This window comes from Neoarius graeffei, chromosome 17 (genome assembly GCF_027579695.1).
Source record: "Neoarius graeffei isolate fNeoGra1 chromosome 17, fNeoGra1.pri, whole genome shotgun sequence".
NCBI lineage: Eukaryota > Metazoa > Chordata > Actinopteri > Siluriformes > Ariidae > Neoarius > Neoarius graeffei.
Window position 1 is genome coordinate 68,669,384 of NC_083585.1, and position 27,445 is coordinate 68,696,828.

The 27,445-nt window shown below is 44.0% G+C and overlaps 2 protein-coding genes across 2 annotated transcripts in view; one reads left to right on the forward strand and one right to left on the reverse strand.

The window, feature by feature from the left end:
• The window catches only part of LOC132864475 (NLR family CARD domain-containing protein 3-like), a 1,256,659-nt gene that overhangs the window by 986,409 nt on the left and 242,805 nt on the right, over positions 1-27,445 (reverse strand). The window lies entirely within an intron of this gene.
• Positions 11,884-12,664, forward strand: LOC132864492 (transcription factor HES-5-like). The gene is made up of 2 exons (XM_060897921.1): positions 11,884-12,132; positions 12,239-12,664. The coding sequence occupies exons 1-2, from the start codon at positions 11,884-11,886 to the stop codon at positions 12,662-12,664; spliced, it is 675 nt and encodes a 224-aa protein (XP_060753904.1).

Genomic DNA, 27,445 nt, shown 5'->3' on the forward strand with positions numbered 1-27,445 from the left:
CCCTGCCATGCACACCATTGTTGTTCAGTGTTCTCCTGATGGTGGACTCATGAACATTAACATTAGCCAATGTGAGAGAGGCCTTCAGTTGCTTAGAAGTTACCCTGGGGTCCTTTATGACCTCACCGACTATTACACGCCTTGCTCTTGGAGTGATCTTTGTTGGTCGACCACTCCTGGGGAGGGTAACAATGGTCTTGAATTTCCTCCATTTGTACACAATCTGTCTGACTGTAGATTGCTGGAGTCCAAACTCTTTAGAGATGGTTTTGTAACCTTTTCCAGCCTGATGAGCATCAACAACGCTTTTTCTGAGGTCCTCAGAAATCTCCTTTGTTCGTGCCATGATACACTTCCACAAACATGTGTTGTGAAGATCAGACTTTGATAGATCCCTGTTCTTTAAATAAAACAGGGTGCCCACTCACACCTGATTGTCATCCCATTGATTGAAAACACCTGACTCTAATTTCACCTTCAAATTAACTGCTAATCCTAGAGGTTCACATACTTTTGCCACTCACAGATATGCAATATTGGATCATTTTCCTCAATAAATAAATGACCAAGTATAATATTTTTGTCTCATTTGTTTAACTGGGTTCTCTCTATCTACTTTTAGGACTTGTGTGAAAATCTGATGATGTTTTAGGTCATATTTTTGCAGAGATATCGAAAATTCTAAAGGGTTCACAAACTTTCAAGCACCACTGTATACCGCTACAGTACCGGTATAGTTGCTAGTGTGGACAGGTGTTGCGGTACGAAAGTAGTTTCGTATCGGTACAAAATCCCTAGTGTGGACAGGGTAGTAGTATACACTATCTCTTGAATCTTTTCAAAATCAAAAAGTTCACAGTTAACAACTATTAACTAAAGAATAAAACTCAAACCAGAAACAACAATTATAAGATCATGTGCTTATATGGTGATCCAAACAATTTCTATAACTGCCTAGATTATATGAATGATTAAATGTTATGACAGTGTGACTGAATTGCTAAAAGTTCTTGAATATCTTGAATCTTCTTTTTTTCTGGCTTGTTTATGACTTTATGCTCTGTAGAACAGGCATGCGTAGGCCAGTTGGGGAGCGGTTGCTTGCACTTCACCCAGTTGACTTGTTGTCTTGTTGCTTCTTTCTGTTGTCTGGATCGTCCACCAGCTTCACATGCGTGGTGTGACTCTACCATGGTTTTCCTTTCACTTTCACTGCTGCTTCAGTGACGAGGATTAGGGTCCTTCAAACATTGGCGCTAGCAGTGTTTGTAAGTGTTGTGGCTTGGAGATCAGAACCCACTGTCCTGGTACCAGGCTGTGTCCACCAGGTCTAGGTGAGATCCAAGCATCAATCGCTTGCTCTCTTGCTGTCTGAATTGAGTCTGTAAGTTGGGAACGGTACTTCTGCAATGCAGCACTAGCCAAATGGACATTGGCAGTATGCAAGTCAATCGTTCCTGGTAAAGCCACTGGTCTGCCTGTAATGATTTCACTGGGGCTTGGCCCAATGTCTTTGTTGTGGGTGGCTCTTATACTGCATAGCACTATGGGGAGCGCCTCTAGCTATGAGAGCCCTTCCTGATGCATTTTGGACAATCTCTCTTTGATAGTTTGATTCATTCTCTCCACCATTCCTGATGATGAGAGCAGTGGAGCTTCCATTCCATGCCTAGCATCCGACACACTTCTTTGCAGACCCCACTCGTGAAGTGGGTTCTGTGGTCTCAATCCATGGTTTCAAGGAGGCCCCAGCGAGAAATGATGTCTCTGACCAACACTTTTGCAGGGTGAGTGGCTGTACTCAGCCTTGTGGAGAATGCTTCCACCCACCTGGAATATTTGTCCACCACAACGAAAACTTCAGAATATCCACGTGACTTTGGCAGTGTTATGTAGTCCATCTGTAGATGTTGGAATGGGCCTGGAGGTCCTCATCAAAGGAGTTTTCATTTTTCTGACAGATAGCACATCGCCCAGACACCATTTCAGCTTCTTTTTGAAATGTTGGATTCCACCATGTCATCCTGAATCTGTAGACAATTTTCTCTACTCCTATGTGACCCAAGCAGTGTATCTGTGTGGCGAGATATGGTCGTAGTTTTGCAGGAGCAGTTACTTTGTCTCAGTGTTTCCACAACTCACTATCATGTTTCTTTGCCCCATTTTCTATCCAGATCCATTTTTCCTCTCTGCTACAATTGTCTTGTAACTTCTTGATGTCAGAGTATGTGTTTGTAGAATCTTTAGATTCGCTGTTTCAATTTGATTGTCTGTCGTTTTGTTATCCCCTTCCTTCGTGGATAATTTTGCAGCCCCGTCTGCTTGCACATTTCAAGTCAAGATTTATTTGTATCGCGCGTTTAACAATAAACATTGTCGCAAAGCAGCTTTACAGAATTTGAACGACTTAAAACATGAGCTAATTTTATCCCTAATCTATCCCCAATGATGAAGCCTGTGGCGACGGTGGCGAGGAAAAACTCCCTCAGACGACATGAGGAAGAAACCTCGAGAGGAACCAGACTCAAAAGGGAACCCATCCTCATTTGGGCAGCAGCAGACAGCCTGACTATAACATTAACAGTTTTAACATGAAGACAGTTTCGTTGATGTTATAAACTCTTCATTGATGGAAACTTGAGTGCAAAACTGTTCATGACAACTGCAGTCCTAAAGTTAGCAAGTCAGCTGTAGTCCTCAGCCATAAAAGCATTACTGTAAGAGTCCAGAGCGTCCTCCAGGTGTGACTTTCAACTGTCCTCATGGGGCCGTCCTCCACAGGAGCGATGTGATGAGACTCCAACCAGACACAGGGCACCAGGATGGTTCGGGCAGGTCCGAGGAGCAGAAGAGATTTCCTTATGCTTCTTCTGTGTTTTGTCTCTGTGTGCTTTGACTTTGGTAATGGACACTTCTTTATGCAGCTGCAGTGCAGCTAATAGTCCTTCGACTAACTGTCTGTTCTTTACTGGATTTCCAGCAGCTTTCACAAAACCTCAGTTTTTCCATAATTGTCCAAAATCATGTGCCACTCCAAAAGCGTATCTGGAGTCTGTGTCGTTGTTCACTGTGCCTCCACTGGCTAAGTTACAAGCTTCAATGAGTGGTTTCCGTTCTGCTTGTTGTGCTGATGTATTTGTTGGTAGAGCCCCTGATGTCAGTACTTCATGTGTCGATGTTACTGCCCAGCCTGCCACTCTCTTTTTGTTTTTCTGTTCAGGAGAGCTTGTTTCAGTGCCCCATGATTGCTGTTATCCATATTGTCATTTCTGATGTTGTCAATGTCTGAACATCTCATCTCATCTCCAGTGCTGGGAATAACGGTGTTAGAGTATAACGGCGTTACTAACGGAGCCACATTTTGGGTAACGGAATAATTACTTAGTTACTTAATCCATATTTGTATCGCCGTTACCGTTACTCGGGAAGTAACGTGATGCGTTACAATTTGATATGGGTGCCTTGACAACATGAGCATTGGCAACACGGTACCGCAATATATAATAATAATTATGTACCAATATGGCTTTTACATTCTCCCATTCACCCTTTGAATGCAAGAGAACAAATCGTGATTTGCTAAGATGTTCTAGGTGGGTGGAGTCGATTGTGTTTTCCCGCTACGCACACACACGCGCACACAGAGATGGGGAAGAGACAATGGCAGCACCAAGCCGCAAAGTCGCATTTTCGAACTGGAAACACCGGCATAATTTCATGCTGGTTGAAGTCAAAGGCAATAATGTTTATGTCCAATGCAAACTGTGCCCTGGAAACAAAGTTCTGTAAATGCGTTAGTAACTGCGTTACTTCACTAGAAAAGAACAGTTATCCTCGTTTATCTGTAAGCAAAAAAAAAAAGTAACGCAATAAATACTTTTCCTGGTAACTAGTTACTTTTCTAGTGAAGTAACGCAGTTACTAACGCAATTACTTTTTTGGAGAAGTAACTAGTACTTGTAACTAATTACTTTTTCAAAGTAATGTGCCCAGCACTGGTCATCTCATCTCATTATCTGTAGCCACTTTATCCTGTTCTACAGGGTCGCAGGCGAGCTGGATCCTATCCCAGCTGACTACGGGCGAAAGGCGGGGTTCACCCTGGACAAGTCGCCAGGTCATCACAGGGCTGACTTAAAACATATATGAGCTAATTTTATCCTTAATAGATTTATTTATCCTTACTCCCTAGAATCCCTATAATAATTACTCCAGGTTTCTCTGAAACAGCTTCATACTGTACATTGCAAATGGTTCATGTGCACCTTGAATGCCGCTGAGGATTTTTCCCCAACAAACACATGCATCAGTGTGATTGCGAATCCATTCTTCTAATGGCATCCATGCAGCAGTTAGGCCTTTGGTCTTCGCCTATGGCTTCATCCAAGGCTCTTGTGAGTGTAGCTTGTTCACGTGGAGTCAGTAAGGCTTGCAGGTTATAAATATCTTTTAAGCAACGAAGTTTGTACCAGGTTTTCATCCCATCTAATGTAGGATGTTTCATGTTTTACTCCACTTGTCAATATCATCAGGAGCAGGTACCTGGTGCTGATGAATCAATACTCCAGCTCTTGTCTTTAATTGTCTTAGCTGGGTTATCTCTTCGCTTTCCAAATCACTGGAGCTTTCACTTTGATTCATCTCATTCATCAGAGTGTGTTTCTTCTCTGCTGCGGTTTGCGTTTTCATCTCTAGGGGGTGACTATGGCCTGACTTCATCTCGGAGTAAGTCAGTGCACTGGATGATGCATGAGGGATGGAGGGGTGACAGCCCAGAAGAGAAGCACAAGCATTTGCCAGATTTTTCTTTGGTTTATTTATTTATTTATTTATTTATTATTTTTAAAAATAATTTCCGTTACAACTCATCACTTACTGTAGCTTTACACCAATGAAGCTGTTGCTCCAAATCAGCTTTAGATGCGAGCTGTTCTTCTAAATGGGCTTTAGACTCAAGCAGTTGTTTAAGATTTGCATTCTGCTCAACTTCTGCATTTACATTTCTCTCCATGCTCTCTTGCATTTGTCTCTCTGGACAACTTCGTTCAGAGTGTGGGAAAGTGCAGGAGAGCAGAATCACACTCCTCATCGCTCTGTGCATTTTTGATCGGCTCCGTCACCTGACATGTTATTGATATTTTATAGATGTTTTCTTGACTGTTTGTGTCCAAACTGGACTAAGGTCAACATTCTTAACAGAAGCATGTAAGATATGAAAATTATTTTTCTATGACGGTATGACATGCTGAAATACACTTTCACTTATTTTTCACGAGTGATCACATATTCATATTACTCACATGATCATGTGTAATGTTTGTGATTTTTTTTTTCCCCCATAAGGGTATCTAAATAAAGTGCTACCATGTTAGTATATGATGTAAACCTGGAAAGATTTTATAGCAACACGTTCAGACTCGTCTCCAGATGGTGAGTGACATCAGACTCGGTGTGTTTCGTCATCAGTAACGGTTCATTCAGGACTCTGAAGCTTTTGTACTCCATTGATCTCAGCACAGAGGTCTGAGTGTGGGAAAGTCAGACGAGCTCAAAACCCACACTGACTCACAAAGACACGACACGAGACACATCTGTTACAGCCAAGCTGCTGGTTTAAGATCTGCGACCTTTAACTTGGTAATAAATCCGGTACTGTATGTTCTCCTTACATGGATTGTGTCTTGAAGTACATCAGATTTGATCAGAGATTATTGGTAATACTGTATAGAGCTTTATCATGTTGCATTGAGATGGTCAGATTGGGTAAATATTGCTCAGCAGGAAATGACGATGGAACTGGATAATTCTGTCACTTCACGCTTCAAGCTTATATATGCTTTTTCTCAGAAAAAAATTACTAATCGGTTTAGCTGTAGCAGGATTTATTAATGTGGCTAGAATAATATTGAAGAACTGGAAATGTTCGAAGCCTTGTAACAAGGATTGAATCAGTTTAATGACGTCAACAAACGCATATAAAGTGATGAACTGTCATGAGTCGGAGTCTAAATTTGGGATGCCTTTATTAGATTGCTAGAAGATAGTAGGTATGTTACAGTAATAAGATTATTTATTTCAGCCCATCTATGTTTACCACGAGGTGCTGATTATTTAATTTTATTTTTCTCCTTTTTTTTATCATGCTACAATTGTGAGTGTTGTGTATCTGTTGAGTTTTACAGATTGCAGTGTACTATGTTTTTGTTGTAAAAAGAAATAAAAAATATTTAAAAGTAATTTTCACGTTCTCATACATGATATCTTAATCGTATCAAAACCTTTTTATGAATTCCTGATTGAAAACGAACCCTGAATTGATGACAAAAAAAAAAGGTCTAACATATACAGGAAAATTTATATTTATACAGGGAAATGTTTGAGATCATTTTTCAGCCAGTAGGGATCTTTCCCTCCAGATGGTGAGATCCTTACAAGCGGTGTTTAAACGTCACTAATGATCCATTCAGGACTAAAGCTTTTGTACTCCACTGATCTCAGCACAGAGGACTCAGGCTACATCCACACGGCAACGAGATTTTTTTTTAGCAGGTAAAAAAAATATCGCGTCCACATGGGCAACGGATCAGTAAAATAGGTTCATATGGCAACGCAACGCTTGCTGAAAACGATGCAATACACATGCCACACCTCTGCGTGTGCTGTAAGACGGTTCCATCAGAGACACCAGAACAATAGAAGAAGTAGGACGCATGCGCATAAACCCTTTCTTCTACCTGGCGTGAAGCACTCACAGGAACAAGCACACAACAACAAGAAGAAGATGGCTGCGACTACGTGAGGAAAAACCGACTCTCTTGTCTGCTAAACTTAGCAGCGACTGCAGCACTGAACTACTACTACTCTGGGGTCCGCCATTGTTGCTGTTGTTGTTACGAATGATGCGCGTGAGAGTGCTGCTTGTTCTAGTCATGTGGTTGTGACGTCATCGTAAACAAATCCGTTCTACTCATCCAGACGACTTCGCAACGACGCCGTTGCCAGATTTTTCCACTCTGGAAACCGTTCTCAAAAAATATCGTTTTGGGGAACCCAAAACGCCGGTGCCGTGTGGACGCCAGGCCGAAACGATAAAAAATGTTATCGGATTCACCTGAATCCGTTGCCGTGTGGACAGCGCCTCAGCGTGGGAAAATCAGACACTCGTTCCTCATGTTGGCAAACACCATCGAGCCGTAAAGTGCATCTGTGACAGAATAACCCTCTACTCTACGCCCTGTACACCCATGACTGCTCACCAACCCACCCAACCAACCACATTATAAAATATGCGGATGACACCACCGTGGTTGGACTCATCTGTGGTGAGGACGAGACATCGTACAGGGCTGAGGTAGAGAAACTGTCGCTCTGGTGCTCAGAGAACAACCTGACCCTGAACGTCCAAAAGACAAAAGAACTCATCATGGACTTCAGGAAGAAAAGACAGGACCACGCCCCCCTCCTCATAAATGGAGAACGGGTGGAAACTGTCACCACCTTCAAGTTTCTGGGCACCCACATCTCCGCTGACCACACCTGGACTTGTAACATCAGGGCCCTAGTAAAGAAGGCTCAGCAGCGGCTGCACTTTCTGCGTGTTCTCAGGAAGAACAACCTGGACACTAAGCTGCTGCTGGCCTTCTATCACTCCTCTGTGGAGAGCGTGCTGACGTACTGTCTGGGTGTCTGGTACGCAGGGTCCACAGCTGTGGATAGGAAGGCGGTGCAGAGGGTCATAAACACCGCCCAAAAAATCATCGGCTGCCCTCTGCCCACCCTGGAACACATCTCCACATCCCGCTGCCTCAGAAGAACCAAGGCCATCACAGGAGACCCCTCACACCCTGCCCACCCCCTGTTTGATCTGTTGCCCTCGGGGAGACGCTTCAGGTCAATAAAGTCCCACACCAGCAGACTGACAAACAGCTTCTTCCCATGGGCCATCAGGACTGCCAACAACAACGGACACATACACACACACTCTCTCACAAACGGACTCACATAAAACACCACCCCAACAACCAACAAATCTACCTCCGCTTCTTGTTTAAGTACTTTATATTTATTGCTTTTTATCTGCAAATTGCACATTTTATGTCTCAATTTTGAAACTATAATTAACTCCCTGACGTTTTTATTCCCTGACGTTTTTTATTGTATATTCTGTGTCTCTAATGTGCATTTTATTTTCTGGTGTATGGTGGCTCTGTGGGAGCACCCTCAATTTCGTTGTATCTCCCGGTACAATGACAATAAAGATTATTCTATTCTATTCTATTCTATTCTATTCTATTCTATTCTATAAGGGATGTCGAACCTCCAACCACCAGAAATAATTTATAACAGATCCGAATAAAATGCATATCAGTATACATAAACTTTTATAACTTTGGTTGATGATAAATAATTATGGTAATAGCCCTGTTGAATTCTCACTTTTGATTGGTTAGATGTTGATAACGTTCTGTAACGGTAATTCTTACAGTAGTGTCATACTTTATACAGAAATATTAGTGTTTTAATTGTCCTTTTCCCCCCAAAAGGATTAATAAAGTTAATCTCTATGTGTCTGATGGACTCAGAATGTGAGTAAACATTAAAACTAGTTTTCAAACTTCATATAAAAAAATGAATCTTGTTGTTCAACAATTCCTCAAGTTAGCCTTATTTATTTTAGGAGACTGCAATATTGAAGTGTCTTTCATCATAGACCAGTGCACTGCAAAAAATAAAACTCTTAGGAAGTTTATTTGTCTATTTTCAAGTCAGAACATCTGGCCACCCTTATTATAAGACACAAGCAAAACCTCATTTAGCTAGAAAGGCTAGTTTGTAGACAGTCCATCTTGAAAATCTTGTATAGACAAAATGTCTTGAAAAAGTCTTATTTGGAGCACCTTTGAAAATAAAACAAGTTTTTTTTAAAACAAGTAAGTACATTTTGGACATTTGTCAAATGCGGTTCATCTTGTTTCAAGAAAAAAAAAGTATGTTTGTTCTGGGAATAAATGAACTTTACTGAAATCTTTGAATCTTTCATTACAATTCATCTCCACCTTACAGATCCTAAGTTTACTGTGACTGTTTTCTCAGTCATTCAGAGTGAGCTCCTTCTAGATGCTGTACGGTACAGACTCTAGACCAGAGAAGTGCCTTCAAAAAGGCTACGAGTGAGTGGAGGCCGTTTTAGTGAGGGCTTTTTGGAATGCTGTGAGTTAAGTTCAGTGGTTTTTTTTGTTTGTTTGTTTGTTTGTTTGTTTGTTTTTTTGGTTTTTTTTGTGCCTGATCTTGTAAACCCCTCGTACACATGAATAGTCAGTGCCCCCAAAATGCACTGTTGCTTTGGTGTTGTGTAAGCACTGTAAGTCAAAATGCGTAGACTTTTTATTATTATTATTATTATTATTATTATTATTATTATTTTTGGTGCCTGAGGTCCTGGGGAAGTGGAATCTTAAGAGATGTTTTAATGTTTGAATGTTGAAATGGGAAAAAAATAAATAAATAAATAAACTTGTTGCAATGCTACACGTGTCGTCAACTTTATTCAAGATAGTCTCTGGTCTCATATCTAGAGTATTTTACTAATTACAGGTCACAAAAGGAGAATCTTTTAAGCTAGCAATGCTTAGTTGTAGAATTTAACAATCCTAATATTAGTATATTTATCTTAAATTCAGTTTTTACTGCTAAGACTTTGTCATGAATTTAAGTGAAATACCCTTAAAATGAAATAAATAAAAATGACTTGAATGGCTAAATGTAAGAAGTACGATCTTGTTATAAGAACTATTTTGATTATTTTGAGTTAATCACACACACACATCACATTATCTCTAGCCGCTTTATCCTTCTACAGGGTCGCAGGCGAGCTGGATCCTATCCCAGCTGACTACGGGCGAAAGGCGGGGTTCACCCTGGACAAGTCGCCAGGTCATCACAGGGCTGACACATAGACACAGACAACCATTCACACTCACATTCACACCTACGCTCAATTTAGAGTCACCAGTTAACCTAACCTGCATGTCTTTGGACTGTGGGGGAAACCGGAGCACCCGGAGGAAACCCACGCGGACACGGGGAGAACATGCAAACTCCACACAGAAAGGCCCTCGCCGGCCACGGGGCTCGAACCCAGGACCTTCTTGCTGTGAGGCGACAGCGCTAACCACTACACCACCGTGCCGCCTTGAGTTAATCAGATCTCGCATAATAAGTTCCCCAATCTTACTTTGGAATTATTTCATCTAAAAACAGGTTAGATTTTTCATCTTACTTTAAGAAATCTTACCAAGTCAAATTTGACTAGTTCCATTGGCAGATTTTTTTCACCTGATTCAAGCAAATATGCTTTGTTTTAATCTTTTATTTCTTATTTTTGAAAGGTCATTTTTTGCAGTGTGCGAGTCCCTCCTCGAAATGATAAACTGCCCCTCAGGGTCTTTTCTAAAAGATGCATTAGCATGTGAATAGGCACACTTCTGTTGTCTCTGATCCAGTCTTTGAATGGTCAGAGTGTGGGAAAGCTCAGGAAGGAAGAGTCACAGGCTACATCCACACGACAACGGCAACGAGATTTTATTTTAAAAAATATCGCGTCCACATGGGCAACGGATCAGTAAAATATCAAGTACATATGGCAATGCAACGCTTGCTGAAAACGATGCAATACACATGCCACACCTCTACGTGCGCTGTAAGACGGTCCCATCAGAGACACCAGAACAATAGAAGAAGTAGGACGCATGCGCATAAACCCCTTCTTCTACCCGGCGTGAAGCACTCACAGGAACAAGCACACAACAACAAGAAGAAGATGGCTGCGACTATGCGAGGAAATCGTGCCTTCTGTGTGTACGAATTAGTTTTATTAGTGTGCATAGTTTTATATAACTTAATTTTCTTATTGTGTGTGAACATTTTGAAAAGCAGTCTTATCCAATAAAAAAAGAAATTCAAGAAATGGTTCAGTTACTTGTTTATTTAAAAGAAAAGCTGTATACAAAAGTGAATGCAATGCAGTGGTTCATACAAAACAGCGAGAGTGCTGCTTGTTCTAGTCATGTGGTTGTGACGTCATCGTAAACAAATCTGTTCTACTCATCCAGACGACTTCGCAACGGCGCCGTTGCCAGATTTTTCCACTCTGGAACCCGTTCTCAAAAAATATCGTTTTGGGGCACCCAAAACGCCGGTGCCGTGTGGACGCCAGGCCGAAACGATAAACAATTTTATCAGATTCACCTGAATCCGTTGCCGTGTGGACAGCCTCACAGTCTATTCACCTGAAACTCCACCAGCCACAGGGAGCTTTTGGGTGCACGCAGGGGAGTAGACACGCTTTTGGGTATGAGGGGGGGTGAACTTTAACACACAGTTTTGTTGACATCATTAGCATAATCATGGTCTTGGCATGTGAATCAGGAAGTCGCAACGAGTCTCACATGGGAATAGACACACGTGAATAATGATGGAGTCACAGGGGAAATAATAGTTTAGAAAGTATGAGGAATATGATGGTTGATTATTTGTTTATAAATCATCCAAAGATGATGTCAGAAAGTAGTGAAAAAAATCACCTTTACAGTTGGCAATTCTATTGTGGGATCACTGTGACCCAGAATATACACAATTTTTATTAATAAATACTACAGCACATTTGTTGAACTTTAGTAGCTCTGGCTTCACACGTGTGAGCAGTGATGATGCGTGCTCGGTCAGTGACAATGATCCCAACATCAGGCAGCACATCTGCTCTCTTTACAGGGTCACCACTTTCCCAGATACACACCGTATTCAGTGAGCCCATGTCCATCACCCCACCCCTCCACCTGCTCCCCTGAGACATGGACATTGTCCTCTGCTTGAAGAGCACGGAGCATGTGGCAGCCCTACATTCCTCATTGTGTCTCTGAGCTCTCCCATTGGCTCCAAACTGTGAGAAACTCCAACAAGTCCAAGACCCACACATTCATATGGAGATTTGGGAGGATAAATACAGAAGACGCAGCCAGTACAAATCACACTCACTCTACGCACAGAGATCTGCAGCACAGAGAAACAGCCATGGCACCAACCATCACTTCAGCAGTGACCATCTCAAACCATCTCCTACCACAGAATAACCAGGTCAATGGAGAACCTGCTTCCTTTCAATTCTTATAATTATCTGCTTTATACTTAATAACTGTTTATAGTTCAAGCCGACTAAATGTTCTCTTTTTGTTATTTGCAGCTGAGGAAACCAATGGTGGAGAAGATGCGCAGAGACCGTATCAACAGCAGCATCGAGCAGCTGAAGTCTCTCCTGGCTCCAGAGTTCCTCAACCAGCAGCCTGACTCCAAGCTGGAGAAAGCAGACATCCTGGAGATGACAGTCAGCTTCCTGAGACGACGCCAGCAGCAGCAGCCCGCATCCTCCTCCAGCTCAGCAGCTGTCAATCAAGGCTTCTCCAGATGTGTCCATGAGGTTTTTCACTTCCTGACCAAAGAAGTGAAGACACAGAGCCAGAGAAAACTGCTGAGCCACTTCCAGAATCTGCAGCCATCTTCAGATGAGAACACGAGGGAAAGTGTTCTGCCTCAGCTGAGCTCGACAGAGCAGCAGATCATCAGCGAAGAGAAGAGTTCAGTTAAGAGCGCCCTCTGGAGGCCCTGGTGAAGAGAAGATCAAGACTGAAGATGAAAAGCTGGAAACACAAGTTAACGTGGACTTTATTTCTCTACGTTACAACTTGTGCGTGAACAGGATTATAAGTGAGTTGTTAAAACTTAACATTTAATTGTCTTATGGCAATAGAACTATATCACTCTTCTCTGAGAAAGCTTTTGAAATGAAGATGCTGATAAACTCCAGTTAGGAGCGACATCACGATCTGCAGTTAGATCTCTACAGTGCATGTTTGTATTGTTATAAATAACATTGATAAATTGTTTTTAATTTTTGAAACATCTTTTACTTTGCTATTTCCATTTTTGGAAAAACATTGTATGTATTATCCTATGTTAGATCTAACATTTGTCTTATCTTTTTGATTTTACAAAACCGATTATACTTGATCAGGTTTGATCACAGTTTTGGGAATTGATCACCAGTTACACTGTGAAATACACAGACTATATACAGTCTGGTTAAATACACTATATTTACATCGTGAATTAGAAAATATATAAACATTAAATGCCTTCTATGAAGCTGATCACATTCTGATTAATACAGAATTATTACATTTTAAATGCCCATTTCTTTGAAATGAAATGTGAGTGTCAGTTTATTAATATGTTCCTTGTTGATTGTTCATCCATATTTCTCATTTCATTTGAGAAGCTTTACATGTTTTTACCTTAGCTAAGGTTTATTTTGTACCTATTTTATGGTACTGTTGTTTATGAAACTTATATTTGGCCCTTGACAGTAACTGTTCTGACTGTTTATGTTTAATTCCCATCTATTTCTTTTGAGAAATATGATCTTTATATTTAACAGATTTTCTCGGAAATGTTTCCTGTGTCTTTTGTAAAGACAAGCTGTTTAAACTCGGCTCTGTTATGAGCACCATGTGTGACTGTTGTGAAATATTATCACATATTATTGTGCTTTAAATCGAACACAAAGATGCACTGAAAAGAAAGAATTAAAAAATCAGTCTAAAGTACTTTCTTATGTGTGATTAATTTTGTCATTAAAGCAGAATACAGCATATATTTGGACAGCGCAGGAAGTATTTAAAGGAAATGTGTTGTAACAAGAATTAATATCTGCATATTTTAATGGCTTTCAATGGGCAGAGTGTAAAATAACTCAGGGGAGAAGAAACACAGTCAATGATTAATTCCCTAAACTGCATGTCTTATTGTAAAAAAAAAAATTAAGAAAGAAAGGGAAAAAAATATGTGGAATGTAGGTGGTCAGGGTCAGCCCTTTAAAGGTACGGTGTAGAAGCCTATAAGAGATCATAGATTTCTGCACATGAACTAGACTAATAATAATAATAATAATGAGACTGTCAATGATGCTGTATTTCACTCCAGCCCCATCTAGTCCAGAAGGAACGATCTAAAATGGGCCAACTTGTGCAATAAATGTTGCAAGCCATATACACTATATACAAGCTCTATATAGAAGCGATATCCGCCCTAGGAATACCGACCTGTTTACCAGAAAGAATCCAAAACGGGGCGGCACGGTGGTGTAGTGGTTAGCGCTGTCGCCTCACAGCAAGAAGGTCCGGGTTCGAGCCCCGTGGCCGGCGAGGGCCTTTCTGTGTGGACTTTGTATGTTCTCCCCGTGTCCGCGTGGGTTTCCTCCGGGTGCTCCGGTTTCCCCCACAGTCCAAAGACATGCAGGTTAGGTTAACTGGTGACTCTAAATTGACCGTAGGTGTGAATGTGAGTGTGAATGGTTGTCTGTGTCTATGTGTCAGCCCTGTGATGACCTGGCGACTTGTCCAGGGTGTACCCCGCCTTTCGCCCGTAGTCAGCTGGGATAGGATCCAGCTTGCCTGCGACCCTGTAGAACAGGATAAAGCGGCTACAGATAATGAGATGAGATGAATCCAAAACAGTGAGGAACTGACTGAGAAGAAGCGATTTTTTGTTGAACTGTTCATTAAAGGAACAGTCCACCGTACTTCCATAATGAAATATGCTCTTATCTGAATTGAGACGAGCTGCTCCGTACCTCTCCGAGCTTTGCGCGACCTCCCAGTCAGTCAGACGCGCTGTTACTCCTGTTAGCAATGTAACTAGGCTCAGTATGGCCAATGGTATTTTTTGGGGCTGTAGTTAGATGCGACCAAACTCTTCCATGTTTTTCCTGTTTACATAGGTTTATATGACCAGTGATATGAAACAAAGTTCAGTTAAAAAAATTGAAACGTGGCAATTTTCTATGCTATGGAAAGTCCGCACTATAATGACAGGCGTACTAACACCTTCTGCGCGCTTCGGCAGCGCATTGATACCTTGAGCCTAGCTACATTGCTAACAGGAGTAAACAGGAGTAACAGCGCGTCTGACTGACTGGGAGGTCGCGCAAAGCTCGGAGAGGTACGGAGCAGCTCGTCTCAATTCAGAAAAGAACATATTTCATTATGGAAGTACGGTGGACTGTTCCTTTAAGGCTTAATTAGTCCATAACTTCATTAATAATTGTAATGAAACAAATATGCATCCTAGGTACCTCTACCTTCATGCCAGAAAGAATCAAAATCGGTGAAGAATTGAGGGAGAAAATCGATTTTTGTGAAATGTGGATGACGCCGGACAACACATGATGGCATAAACTCATCACCTGTCAGTTGGATGAGATAATAATAATAATAATAATAATAATAATTTCTGCCCCCCTCGTGCCATAACCCGTAGATGGGTAAAAATCACAGATTACGTTCTCTTTTCTCTCCATTTCACCCTTCTCCTTTCATATTCCTTGATCCTCTTCATGTTATACTCAGCACAGACAACGCTAATCAGTCTTTTCCACTCCGTTCTGTTGTTCACTGTTGACTGCCATTTATCAAGGACATGGCCACACTTTAGAGCACTTTTACAGGTGTCCTTGAAACGGAGCTTGGGTCGACCTACTGGACGAGAACCATGCGCCAACTCACAGTACAAGAGTTCTTTTGCCGGTCTGTCATTGTCCACATGACAGACATGCCCTAGCCAGCAGAGACGATTTCTCACCAGCTTTAGTTCTATGTCTTTGTTGTTTGCACGCTGTAGCACCTCTTCATTGCTGATGAAATGATCCCATTTGATGTTCAGAATGAGACGTAGATGGCACTGTTGTATTGTACGACTCTGCCTGACTTCATGCTGATATAAAGTCCATGTTTCGCTACCATACATCAGATGAGGCATTAAGCATTGGTTGTACACGGTAATTTTGGTCGAAACTGTGAGATCATGCGAGTCAAACACTCTATTCCTCAAGCGGCCAAATGCACAAGATGTTGCTTGAATACGGGATGCGAGTTCCACCTTCATAGAGCAGTTACTGGTGACATAGCTGCTGAGGTACTTGAAGCGAGTGACATTGGCTAACTTGATACCGTCTACAAAGAACTCAGCAGTGTTTCCATTACACATGGTCTCTGTTTTAGCAGTATTGATGAACAGGCCAGGGCGGCACGGTGGTGTAGTGGTTAGCGCTGTCGCCTCACAGCAAGAAGGTCCTGGGTTCAAGCCCCGGGGCCGGCGAGGGCCTTTCTGTGTGGAGTTTGCATGTTCTCCCTGTGTCCGCGTGGGTTTCCTCCGGGTGCTCCGGTTTCCCCCACAGTCCAAAGACATGCAGGTTAGGTTAACTGGTGACTCTAAATTGAGCGTAGGTGTGAATGTGAGTGTGAATGGTTGTCTGTGTCTATGTGTCAGCCCTGTGATGACCTGGCGACTTGTCCAGGGTGTACCCCGCCTTTCACCCATAGTCAGCTGGGATAGGATCCAGCTTGCCTGCGACCCTGTAGAAGGATAAAGCGGCTAGAGATAATGAGATGAGATGAGATGAGATGATGAACAGGCCCATTCTCTTTGCTACATCATTGTAAGATGTCAAAAGCGACTGCAGGCCCTCTGGTGTGTCACTGAATATTGCAATGTCATCAGCGTACTGAACTACTCTGATAAACGCTGTGAGGACTTTAAATTTGGCTTAAAAAAATAGTGAAATAAGTAATAAAATTAAATAAAAAGCTAAAAATAAAATATAAAGTATCAAAATATATAATGAAATGTGTAAAAATAGACTAAAAGGACAATCATTAAAATAGTATAACAGCAACATGGCCATTAAAGTGAAGAACAATGATGTGTGGAATACAGAGAAGGTTACAACTACATGATCTTAATATATGATTTGGAACATCTTTATCAGGTATTCAGAGATGTATGAAGAAACTGTACTATCAAGAGATTTAAAATCTGATAAAAACAAAACAAAATGCTATTGTTAATTCTAAAGGAAGCAGAAAAAACATTTGAATCTGATTTTCTAGTTTGCATTTATAAATAAAATTGGATTATTTCAGGGCTGTAATGACCAGGCTTGAAGTACTCAAGTCCAAGACTCGTGCCCTAATTTTAAGGACTCGTGACTCGACTTGGACTTGAGCACTGATGACTCGGACTTGGACTCAGACTCGTGAATTAACTGCATTAGGACTTGTAAATTGGAGATGAGGACTTGGATTCTTTCTTTCTTTTTTGTAACATGCCATAATAATTTGGCATAAGATATTTATACATTAATTTTTGTACTAATTTCATGCAAGAGTGTCACACCTGTGCGCCTTGGTAAGTGCATCAGATAGACTCTCGGGTGTGCTCTGGACAGCGCGCGCCAAGCAGACTCTCGCGTGCACCATAAACGACTCGCACCTACACAGGATTAAGGCGCAATCAGTGCGCCGATATACGTAAAAACTGTGAAAACACACTTACTTTGCAAAGTATTGAGTTGCGTTGCTGACACATTACTGAGCCTTATTTCCTTGTTTGGGTTCCTGATTTCCTGTTCCTTGTCTTTGAGTCTGCCGAGTCTACAATAGCCTGTTTGTGTCTCGCGCGACCTATTGCCTGTTTCACCATTTTACAATTTTGCCTGCTGTTCTGGATTGTTTACCGTCTTCACTTGTATTAATAAACACACCTTCTGCACTTACATCCATCTCCCATCCATCTCTGACAGAATACTTCATACTCCCTGATAAAGAGAAGCACATTCACCTGTTCATATGTCATGTTCAGGAACAAACTAATGTTAATGGTGCTGAAACAGACACCGTCAAATGGTGCGGTTGGAGTCTTGTTCTCGGACTCGACTTGGATCAATAGTGGACTCAACTTGGACTTGACTTGAAATTTTCTTGGATGACTTGGACTTGAGCGGCACGGTGGTGTAGTGGTTAGCGCTGTCGCCTCACAGCAAGAAGGTCTGGGTTCGAGCCCCAGGGCCGGCGAGGGCCTTTCTGTGTGGAGTTTGCATGTTCTCCCCGTGTCCACGTGGGTTTCCTCCGGGTGCTCCGGTTTCCCCCACAGTCCAAAGACATGCAGGTTAGGTTAACTGGTGACTCTAAATTGACCGTAGGTGTGAATGTGAATGGTTGTCTGTGTCTATGTGTCAGCCCTGTGATGACCTGACGACTTGTCCAGGGTGTACCCCGCCTTTCGCCCATAGTCAGCTGGGATAGGCTCCAGCTTGCCTGCGACCCTGTAGAACAGGATAAAACGGCTAGAGATAATGAGATGAGACTTGGACTGGACTCGGACTCGATGTTTAGTGACTCGACTACAACACTGGTAATGACTTTAATCCATGAGACAATTGTTTAAATTTTGTCTGAATGTTGGAAAAACAGTGACTCCACCTTGCCTATGACGCAGTGTTTCTGACTTTTCAGCACACTCATGAAGAAGCCTGTCAGGATCTGTTTATCTACAGAGTCATTAGTATCTGAATGGACACACTTCTATTGTCCAGAGATTCATCTCCATGGGACAAGTGTGGGAAAGCTCAGGAGAGCAGAATCACACTCCTCATACTAAACCCCACTGTCCCTGAACTATCTGAAAAATTAATAAATCAGACCTCAGGTTCATTATGACACATCACCTGAGAAAACAAGTCCATAACATGTCAAGCTCATCTCATCTCATTATCTCTAGCCGCTTTATCCTGCTCTACAGGGTCGCAGGCAAGCTGGAGCCTATCCCAGCTGACTACGGGCGAAAGGCGGGGTACACCCTGGACAAGTTGCCAGGTCATCACAGGGCTGACACATAGACACAGACAACCATTCACACTCACATTCACACCTACGCTCAATTTAGAGTCACCAGTTAACCTAACCTGCATGTCTTTGGACTGTGGGGGAAACCGGAGCACCCGGAGGAAACCCACGCGGACACGGGGAGAACATGCAAACTCTGCACAGAAAGGCCCTCGCCAGCCATGGGGCTCGAACCCGGACCTTCTTGCTGTGAGGCGACAGCGCTAACCACTACACCACCGTGCCGCCCCCATGTCAAGCTGATAATAATAATAATAATAATCTTCATTATATTAAACCTTTTCTTAAATATGAAAGTTCTAAGTGCCACACTCCTGGGCTCACCTAACACTCTGGACTTCACTTCCCACAATCCCACTCACACACCTGACACTACCACGTGCACCCAATCCACCAATCCAGAGCCACTTCCTAGGAGTGGCTCCCCCAAGTTCTAATTGTTATCACCTGTACCTTTTTGTTTAAGTCTGTATTTATACTCGTCTGGTTGTTTAGTTCTTTGCGTATTGCCTCCACGGTTTCCATGAGCGGTTGTATCTGATTGCATTTCCGTGTATCGCCCTTTTTGCCTTCCGGTTTCTTCTGGTTTCACCGAGCCCTTCTGTTTGTTTGCTCTTTTCTCTTGCTTCCCGGCTTCTCGACTCCGATTTGCCTAGCCCTCATTACTGTGTTGGATTTCCCGGTATTGACCCGGCCTGGTTATTGCCTTCTCTCACTGTGTCTGTTAAAACCCTGAGTTTGTTCTTAATCCGCGAGCGTCTGCTCTGTCATAGCCACGTTACAGAATACTGCGCCGACATGCAGACAGCGGGTTACACAGAGCTACAGGTGGCGCTTAGTCAAGGCAACTTTATTGTCAAATATGCTATACATGCTCGACATACAGCACAGATGAAATTTCAGTCCTCTCTGACCCACAGTGCAAACAGGCAATGCAATAAATAAAAATAGAATTGAAATAAACAATATAAACAGTATAAACACTCTAAATAAGAAATAGACATAGACTAAACACTCATATATATATATATATATATATATATATATATATAAAATTGGAGCAAAAGGACATAAAATAAACAGTCAAGGGCACTTGAGGTATAGCAGGTAAACATGAAATAAGCAGTATAAACAATAAACTAATAGCTGTTAAGGTGAGATAGTGCGGAATAGTGCAAATGAGCGAGGTAAAGTGAAATGTGCAGTCCCTGAGTTCAGGGTGCGAATGAATGTTGAGTGGGGGGGGGGGAAACTGTGAGGGTGACATGATGTCAGATGCTGAAGGGGGGGCAGGGGGTGTGCTGGCAGAATCTGTGGCAGAGGGGGGAGGAGGGGCAGAACAGGGAGGGAGTTGAGCCTCCTGACCGCCTGGTGAAAGAAACTGTCCTTGAGCCTGCTGGTTTTGGCCCGGAGACTCCGCAGTCTCCTCCCCGATGGCAGCAGACTGAAGAGGCTGTGAGATGGGTGGGTGGGGTCACCTGCAATCCTGATGGCTTTGCGGGTGAGGCGGGAGTTATAGATTTCCATAAGAGAAGGGAGACAGACAGCAATGATCCTCTCAGCTGCTCTCATGATGCGCTGCAGAGTCTTGCAACAGGACACGGTGCAGGCGCCGTACCACACGGTGATGCAGCTGGTCAGGATGTTCTCGATGGTGCCTCTGTAGAATGCGTGCATGATGGGGGCCAGGGCTCTTGCTCTCCTCAGTTTGTGGAGGAAGTACAGACGCTGTTGGGCTTTTTTTGGCCAGTGATGTGGTGTTGTTGCTCCAGGAAAGGTCTTCAGAGATGTGCACACCCAGAAACTTGGTGCTGCTCACCCTCTCCACTGCAGCACCATTGATAATTAGTGGAGCATGCTGGGTGTGCGCTCTCCTGAAATCCACAACAATCTCCTTCATCTTCTCCACGTTCAGGCGGAGATTGTTGTCCTTGCACCACATGGCCAAGCGGCTCACCTAACTCCTGTAGATTGTCTCATCGTCATTGTTGATGAGACCCACCACAGTCGTGTTGTCTGCAAACTTAATGAAGAGGTTGGAGCTGGATGTTGGTGTGCAGTTGTGGGTCAGCAGAGTGAAGAGGAGGGGGCTCAGCACACATCCTTGGGGGTTCAATGTGATGTTCAATGTGATGGTGCTGGAGGAGTTGTGGCCAACCTGTACAGACTGTGGTCTCCCCGTCAGGAAGTCCAGCAGCCAGTTGCACAGGGAGGTGTTGAGTCCCAGCTGGTCCAGTTTATGAATGAGCTGCCGAAGAATGATTGTGTTGAATGCTGAGCTAAAGCCTATGAACAGCATTCTGACGTACGAGTCTTTTGTCTCCAGGTGGGTGAGGGCTGAGTGGAGGGCAGTGGAGATGGCATCATCGGTCGAATGGTTGGACTGATATGCAAACTGGAAAGGGTCCAGGGTGGGGGAGAGGGCAGACTTGATATGCCGCATGACTAGCCGCTCGAAGCACTTCATGAGGATGGGAGTGAGTGCGACAGGGCGGTAGTCATTGAAGCAGGAGGGAGACGGCTTCTTCAGGACCGGGATGATGGTGGTGGCTTTGAGGCACATGGGGACAACAGCCTGGCTCAACAAGATGTTGAAGATGTCTGTAAAGACATCTGTGAGCTCCTCGGCACAGTCTCTCAGGACACGACCAGGAATGTTATCAGGACCCGGGGCTTTCCATGCATTTGTTGTCCTGAGAGCTCTCCTCACGCTGTCTGGGGACAGCATCAACACCTGGTCGCCGGGAGGTGGTGGGGTATTCTGTGCTGTGGTGTTGTTGTCTGCCTCAAAGCGAGCAAAGAAGTTGTTCAACTGATTCAGCAGAGAGGTGGAGTTATCACAGGTCTGTGGTGAGGGCTTGTAGTCTGTGATGGTCTGAATCCCCTGCCACAGGTTCCTGCTGTCTCTGCTGTCATTGAAGTAGATAGCAATGTTCCTGGAATACTGTCTCTTGGCCACCCTGATGCCTCGTGACAGGTTGGCCCTAGCTGTCCTCAGGCCCACCTCGTCCCCAGCTCTGAAGGCAGCATTCTGAGCCCTCAGGAGCCTGTGGACTTCCCCTGTCAGCCATGGGTTCTGATTTGCCCGAATGGAGATGGTTCTGGTGACTGTAATGTCGTCCATGCACTTCCTCATGTAGGCAGTGACAGTCTCCGTGTACTCCTGGAGATCTGTAGTGTTGTTGTAGGTGGCCGCCTGTCTGAACATGCTCCAGTCAGTGGTGGAAAAACAGTCCTGGAGTGCCTCTGAGGACCCCTCTGGCCACACACGTATCTGTTTTGTAGCTGGTTTGGTGACTTTAACCAGCGGCCTGTATGCTGGCATTAGCATAACAGTGGAGTGATCTGAGGCCCCAAGGTGGGGGAGGGGGAGGGCTTTGTAGGCACTTTTGTGCATGGTGTAAACATTGTCCAGAGTATTGTTTCCACGTGTGGGAAAGTTGATATGTCCATAGAGTTTTGGAAACATGCTCTTGGGGTTTGCATGGTTGAAATCCCCAGCCAGGATGAGGAAAGCATCTGGGTGGGCTGTCTGCTGCTCACTGATGTGCTGATAGAGTTCATTCAGTGCTTCACTCCTGTTGTTATTGGAGCCGGGAGGGATGTATATTGCTACCAGCAATATGGCTGTCAAGGACAGATGCTTGGACAACATCACCAGCATTTTGACTCCGTGACCCAGTCCATCCAGAATCTTACTCAGCAGCAGGGTGAGCAGCAAAAACAGTTAGTACAGCTCGCTGAAAGCATGATAGAAATCACAACTCAACTCCAACGACTCAGCCTCCCCAGCGCGCCCAGGGTCACTAACCAGGCTGCTCCCCCCCACGGCAGGTACCTGTTCATTTGTTGTCAGCAAGCTGGACAAATTTGATGGCTCACTGAATCAGTGTAAGGGTTTTTTTACCTCCGCCAAGGAGGTTATGTTTTCGGTAGCGTTGGTTTGTTTGTTGGTTTGTCTGTTAGCAACATTACGGAAAAAGTTATGAACGGATTGCTCTGAAATTTTTTCCAGAGGTGTGACTGGGCACAAGTAACAATCCATTAAATTTTGGTGGTGATCCGGATCACCGTCTGGATCCTGGAATTTTTTAAAGGATTCTTGGCGGAGGTCTGCGCTCTCCAAGTGCTTTTCTAGTGTTACGATGTTCTATATTTTTTGTGAATTCCCCCCCCCCCCCAGAGCTCAGACAAGGCTTGCATCTCCTTTGTTATTACTCGCCTTACGGGTAAGGCTTTAGACTGGGCTACTGCAGTTTGGCCCATTGTCCAGTTCAACACTTACGACAACTTCATTAAAGAATTTAATGCTGTTTTCAATCACGCCAATGAGGGTCACTCTCAACGGGAATCGCTCACCTGTTTACGTCAGGGTAATCACTCAGTGTCAGACTACGCCTTGGAATTCCGCACTCTGGTGGCTGGGAGTGGTTGGAATGAGCCAGCGTTATTAGTAACATTTCGCAATGGTCTGAACCCTGACATATTAGCAGAGATGGCATGTAAGGATGACGGCCTTTCCTTAGAGAGGCTAATTTCTCTCGCCATTCGCCTGGACCAACTGAAGCACGGGAGAGGTCAGCGCAAATCCCCTACAGCCCCAGCTGCTACACTGGCTCCTCGTCGCCCATGTCCACCACTGACCCGGACTCTTCAGGAGCCAGAAATCCCCGAGCTCATGCAGTGTGACTCCTTCAGTTTGTCTGCAGAGGAGAGGCAATGATGTCTCCATCAAGGACTGTGTCTTTATTGCGGAGCAGTGGGTCACCTACGAAGTGACTGTCAACTCCATCGATGCAGCACTTTGGCATCAACCCTGGGAAAGTGTGTGGAGCCTGCTCCATGCGCTAATGTGGTGAGTGCACCCACTAAGGGGTTGGTCTCCAAGTCCTTCCTCCTGCCTGCAACTGTTTACTGCCCTCAGTCAGTCTGTGTGTTTCCAGCATTAATTGATTCCAGAGCTGAGGGGGATTTCATCCACGCTGAGCTGGTGGAGCAACTCCAGATTCCCATGGAACCGCTGGAGTCACCACTGAGACTTACAGCTGTCGATGGGGACCCAGTTGGAGAAGGACTTGTTACCCGGGTCATGAAACCCATCAAAATGACTGTCAATGCTTTGCACTCTGAACAGATTTGTTTCTTTGTGTTAAACGCTTGTGAGTATGCTATTATTTTACATTAGTTTAGGCTCAAAAAACATAACCCTGTCATATCCTGGTCTGATAAGGAAATTCTCTCATGGTTCAGTTACTGTTATGATCATTGTCTCACGCTTCCCACAACCCTGGTATCGTCTACCGCTATAGAAAGCCCCAATGACAATGCCATAGTTTCCGTATCCCCCAAATATAGTGATTTGCTAGAAGTATTTAGTAAAAAGAATGCTACCAAGCTTCCCCCTCATAGAGAATACGACTGTTCTATCGAGTTATTAGATGCAGTGGTTGAGGTAGACGCCTCTGAGGTGGGCACTGGGGCGTTGCTGTCCCAGCGTGTGGGTGACCCCTGTAAACTACATCCCATCGCATTCTACTCTTATAAACTGACCCCTACCGAACGTAATTACGGTATTGGGGATCGAGAGCTGCTGGCTATGAAACTAGCCTTTGAAGAATGGCACCATTGGCTAGAGGGAGCTACGCATCCCTTCCTCTTGTTAACCGATCACAAGAACTTAGAATATTTACGGTCAGCTAAGCGGCTCAACCCCCGTCAGGCCCGGTGGTCCCTCTTCTTTTCCAGGTTCAATTTTTCCATTTCTTATTGCCCTGGTTCCCGTAACACAAAAGCTGACGCCCTGTCCCGCATATATCCCAGTCCCGAATCCTCCTCGGAAGCAGTCAATGTACTACCCCCATCCGTTGTGGTCACCCCCATTAGATGGGAAGTAGATGAAGAGAGAGTTCTTGGTCTATCTGTCACTCCTGTCCCGGAGTCTTGTCCCGTCGGAAGTAAATATGCACCCACTCAATGCAGGGGTAAGTTAATTACATGGGCCCATTCCCCTCTGTCATCTGGCCATCCAGGTGAGACCTGTACGCACCAGTATTAGCTGGCAGATGGGAGAACGTTATCCGATATCCATAAGTTTGTTTCCTCGTGCACCACCTGTTCCCAATGTAAAACACCCAAAACTCTTCCTGCTGGTAAACTCATGCCCTTGCCTGTCCCTTTTCACCCATGGTCCCATGTAGCAGTAGACTTTATCACTGACCTTCCCCCCTCACAGAATTACACGGTCATTCTGACCATTGTGGATAGGTTCTCACGGGGGGTTAGATTTGTTCCTTTCATTAGCCTGCCCACTGCCTTTCAGACAGCTGAGACCCTTTTTAACCATGTGTTTCATCTATTTGGTATCCCAGAAGACATAGTGTAGCTGGTCAGCTACACCCTCTGACAACCCGGCTGTGGACAGTTGGATGCAATGGAGCGAGCAGGTCTGGGAGCAGACCCACCATCAGGTCAAGAACGCCCTCCGCCAACACAAGAGGAAGGCAGATCGCCATAGAGGGGACACCCCTACCTACCTCCCAGGGGACCGAGTGTGGTTGTCGACCCGGGACTTCAGGTTTCCTGAGGGAGGTAGAAAGTTATTACCAAAATACATAGGACCATTCAAAATTCTCCAGAGAATTAATGAAGTTACATATAAATTGGATCTGCCTGTACATTACCGTGTTTCTAACTCTTTTCATTTGTCCCTCTTGAAACCTGTTGTCCCAGGTCTGTTGGACTAGGCCACACCTGATGTCACACTCCCACCACCGGTGGACGTCGAAGGTACCCCGGTGTATGCAGTCCACCGGTTGCTGGACTCCAGAAGGAGAGATGGGATTCTGCAGTACCTTGTGGACTGGGAGGGCTATGGGCCTGAGGAGCGTAGCTGGGTTCCCGCATGAGATATCCTGGATCTGGGGTTGGTGGAGGAGTTCCACCAGCGTCATCCAGAGAAGCCCACGCCTCAGTCTAGGGACTGTACCAGGTGCCATGGGCCCAGCCCTCCCGGTGGTCTGCACAGTAGTGGTCCCAGGGGTCGTCTGTGATGACGACCCTCTGTCTAGCACTGTGGCAGTTCTGATGGCTCGCTCAGGAGTGTTCCTGGCAGCGTGGGTGGTGGTCGTCGTGGTCATCCTCGTCCCTCGGCCTCCTTGGGGGGGAGGGGGGGGGTGTACTGTCATGCTCCCGGGCTCACCTAACACTCTGGACTCCACTTCCCACAATCCCACTCACACACCTGACACTACCATGTACACCCAATCCACCAATCCGGAGCCACTTCCTAGGAGTGTCTCCCCTGAGTTCTAATTGTTATCTAATTGGTATTGACCTGGCCTGGTTATTGTACATTGCCTTCTCTCACTGTGTCTGTTAAAACCCTGAGTTTGTTCTTAATCCACGAGCATCTGGTCTGTCATTGCAGCGTTACACTAAGAGAATCTAAAAAGTAATTAATACCCAATGTACACTTAATAAAAATGTTTTTATATGGCAGAAAAAAGGACAACGTCCAGAGTTTTTTCTCTCCAGATGGTGAATGACGTCACTTTACAATCCACTACACACTGATTTTCATCAGTACTGGTCCATTCAGGACTCTGAAGCTTTCGTACTCCACTGATCTCAGCACAGAAGACTGAGTGTGGGAAACTCAGACTAGCTCAAAACCCATGCTGACTAACAAAGACATGACATGAGACATATCTGCAACATCTGGAGTTCTGCACTGTAAAAACAAAAATGCTGCGCAAACTTAAATTATCAAGGCAACATGCTGCAAGAGATTTGAGTTTTTCAACTTTTGATGACTGTCATTGACTTTACTAACATTTTCAAGTTTAGACAAGAGTTCTGCCAAATGAATCTTCTTGTTCATCTAATTATGATATTCTCGTGAGGCTAACAATGAAATTTAACAATGAAAATGTATGTTGTTGCAATTGTCTCTTGCGTACAGAGATTTCTCCAGATTCTCTGAATCTTTTAATGACATTATGGACCATAGATGATGTGATCCCCAAATTCTTTGCAGTTTTACATTGAGAATGTTTAATTATTTTAAAATTGTTGTACTGTTTGCCCACGCAGTCTTTCACAGAGTAGTGAACCCCGCCCCATCTTTGCTTCTGAGAGACTCCGCCTCTCTGGGATGCTCTTTTTATACCCAATCATTTTACTGACCTGTTGACAATTAACCTAATTTTTTTTTTCACATTGCACAACTTTTTCAGTCTTTTGTTGCCCCTGTCCCAACTTTTCTGAAACATGTTGCTGACATCAAATTCAAAATGAGCATATATTTTTTCAAAAAACAATAAAATTTCTCAGTTTCAACATTTGATATTTTGTCTTTCTACCATTTTCAATGAAATATAGGGTTTCCATGATTTGCAAAGCTTCACATTCTGGTTTTATTTATGTTTTACACAGTGTCCCAACCTTTTTGGAATTGGGGTTGTATTTTCAAAAAAATATCACGCCACAATGTGTTTTATTCCTTGCCAAGCCAATGTGATTTTACCACACTTCACAAAGTGAAGAGAACTGTCAGGATCTGTTTACCCACAGGATCATTCGTATCTGAATGGACACAGTGCTATTGTCCAGAGCTTCATCTCAATGGGAAGTGTGGGAAAGCTCATGAAAGCAGA

Coding starts and splice junctions, on each gene's coding strand:
- LOC132864492 (XM_060897921.1), top strand. CDS start 11,884: ATGTGGCAGCCCTACATTCCTCATTGTGTCTCTGAGCTCTCCCATTGG. Junction 12,133..12,238: donor TCCTACCACAGAATAACCAG/GTCAATGGAGAA, acceptor TGTTATTTGCAG/CTGAGGAAACCAATGGTGGA.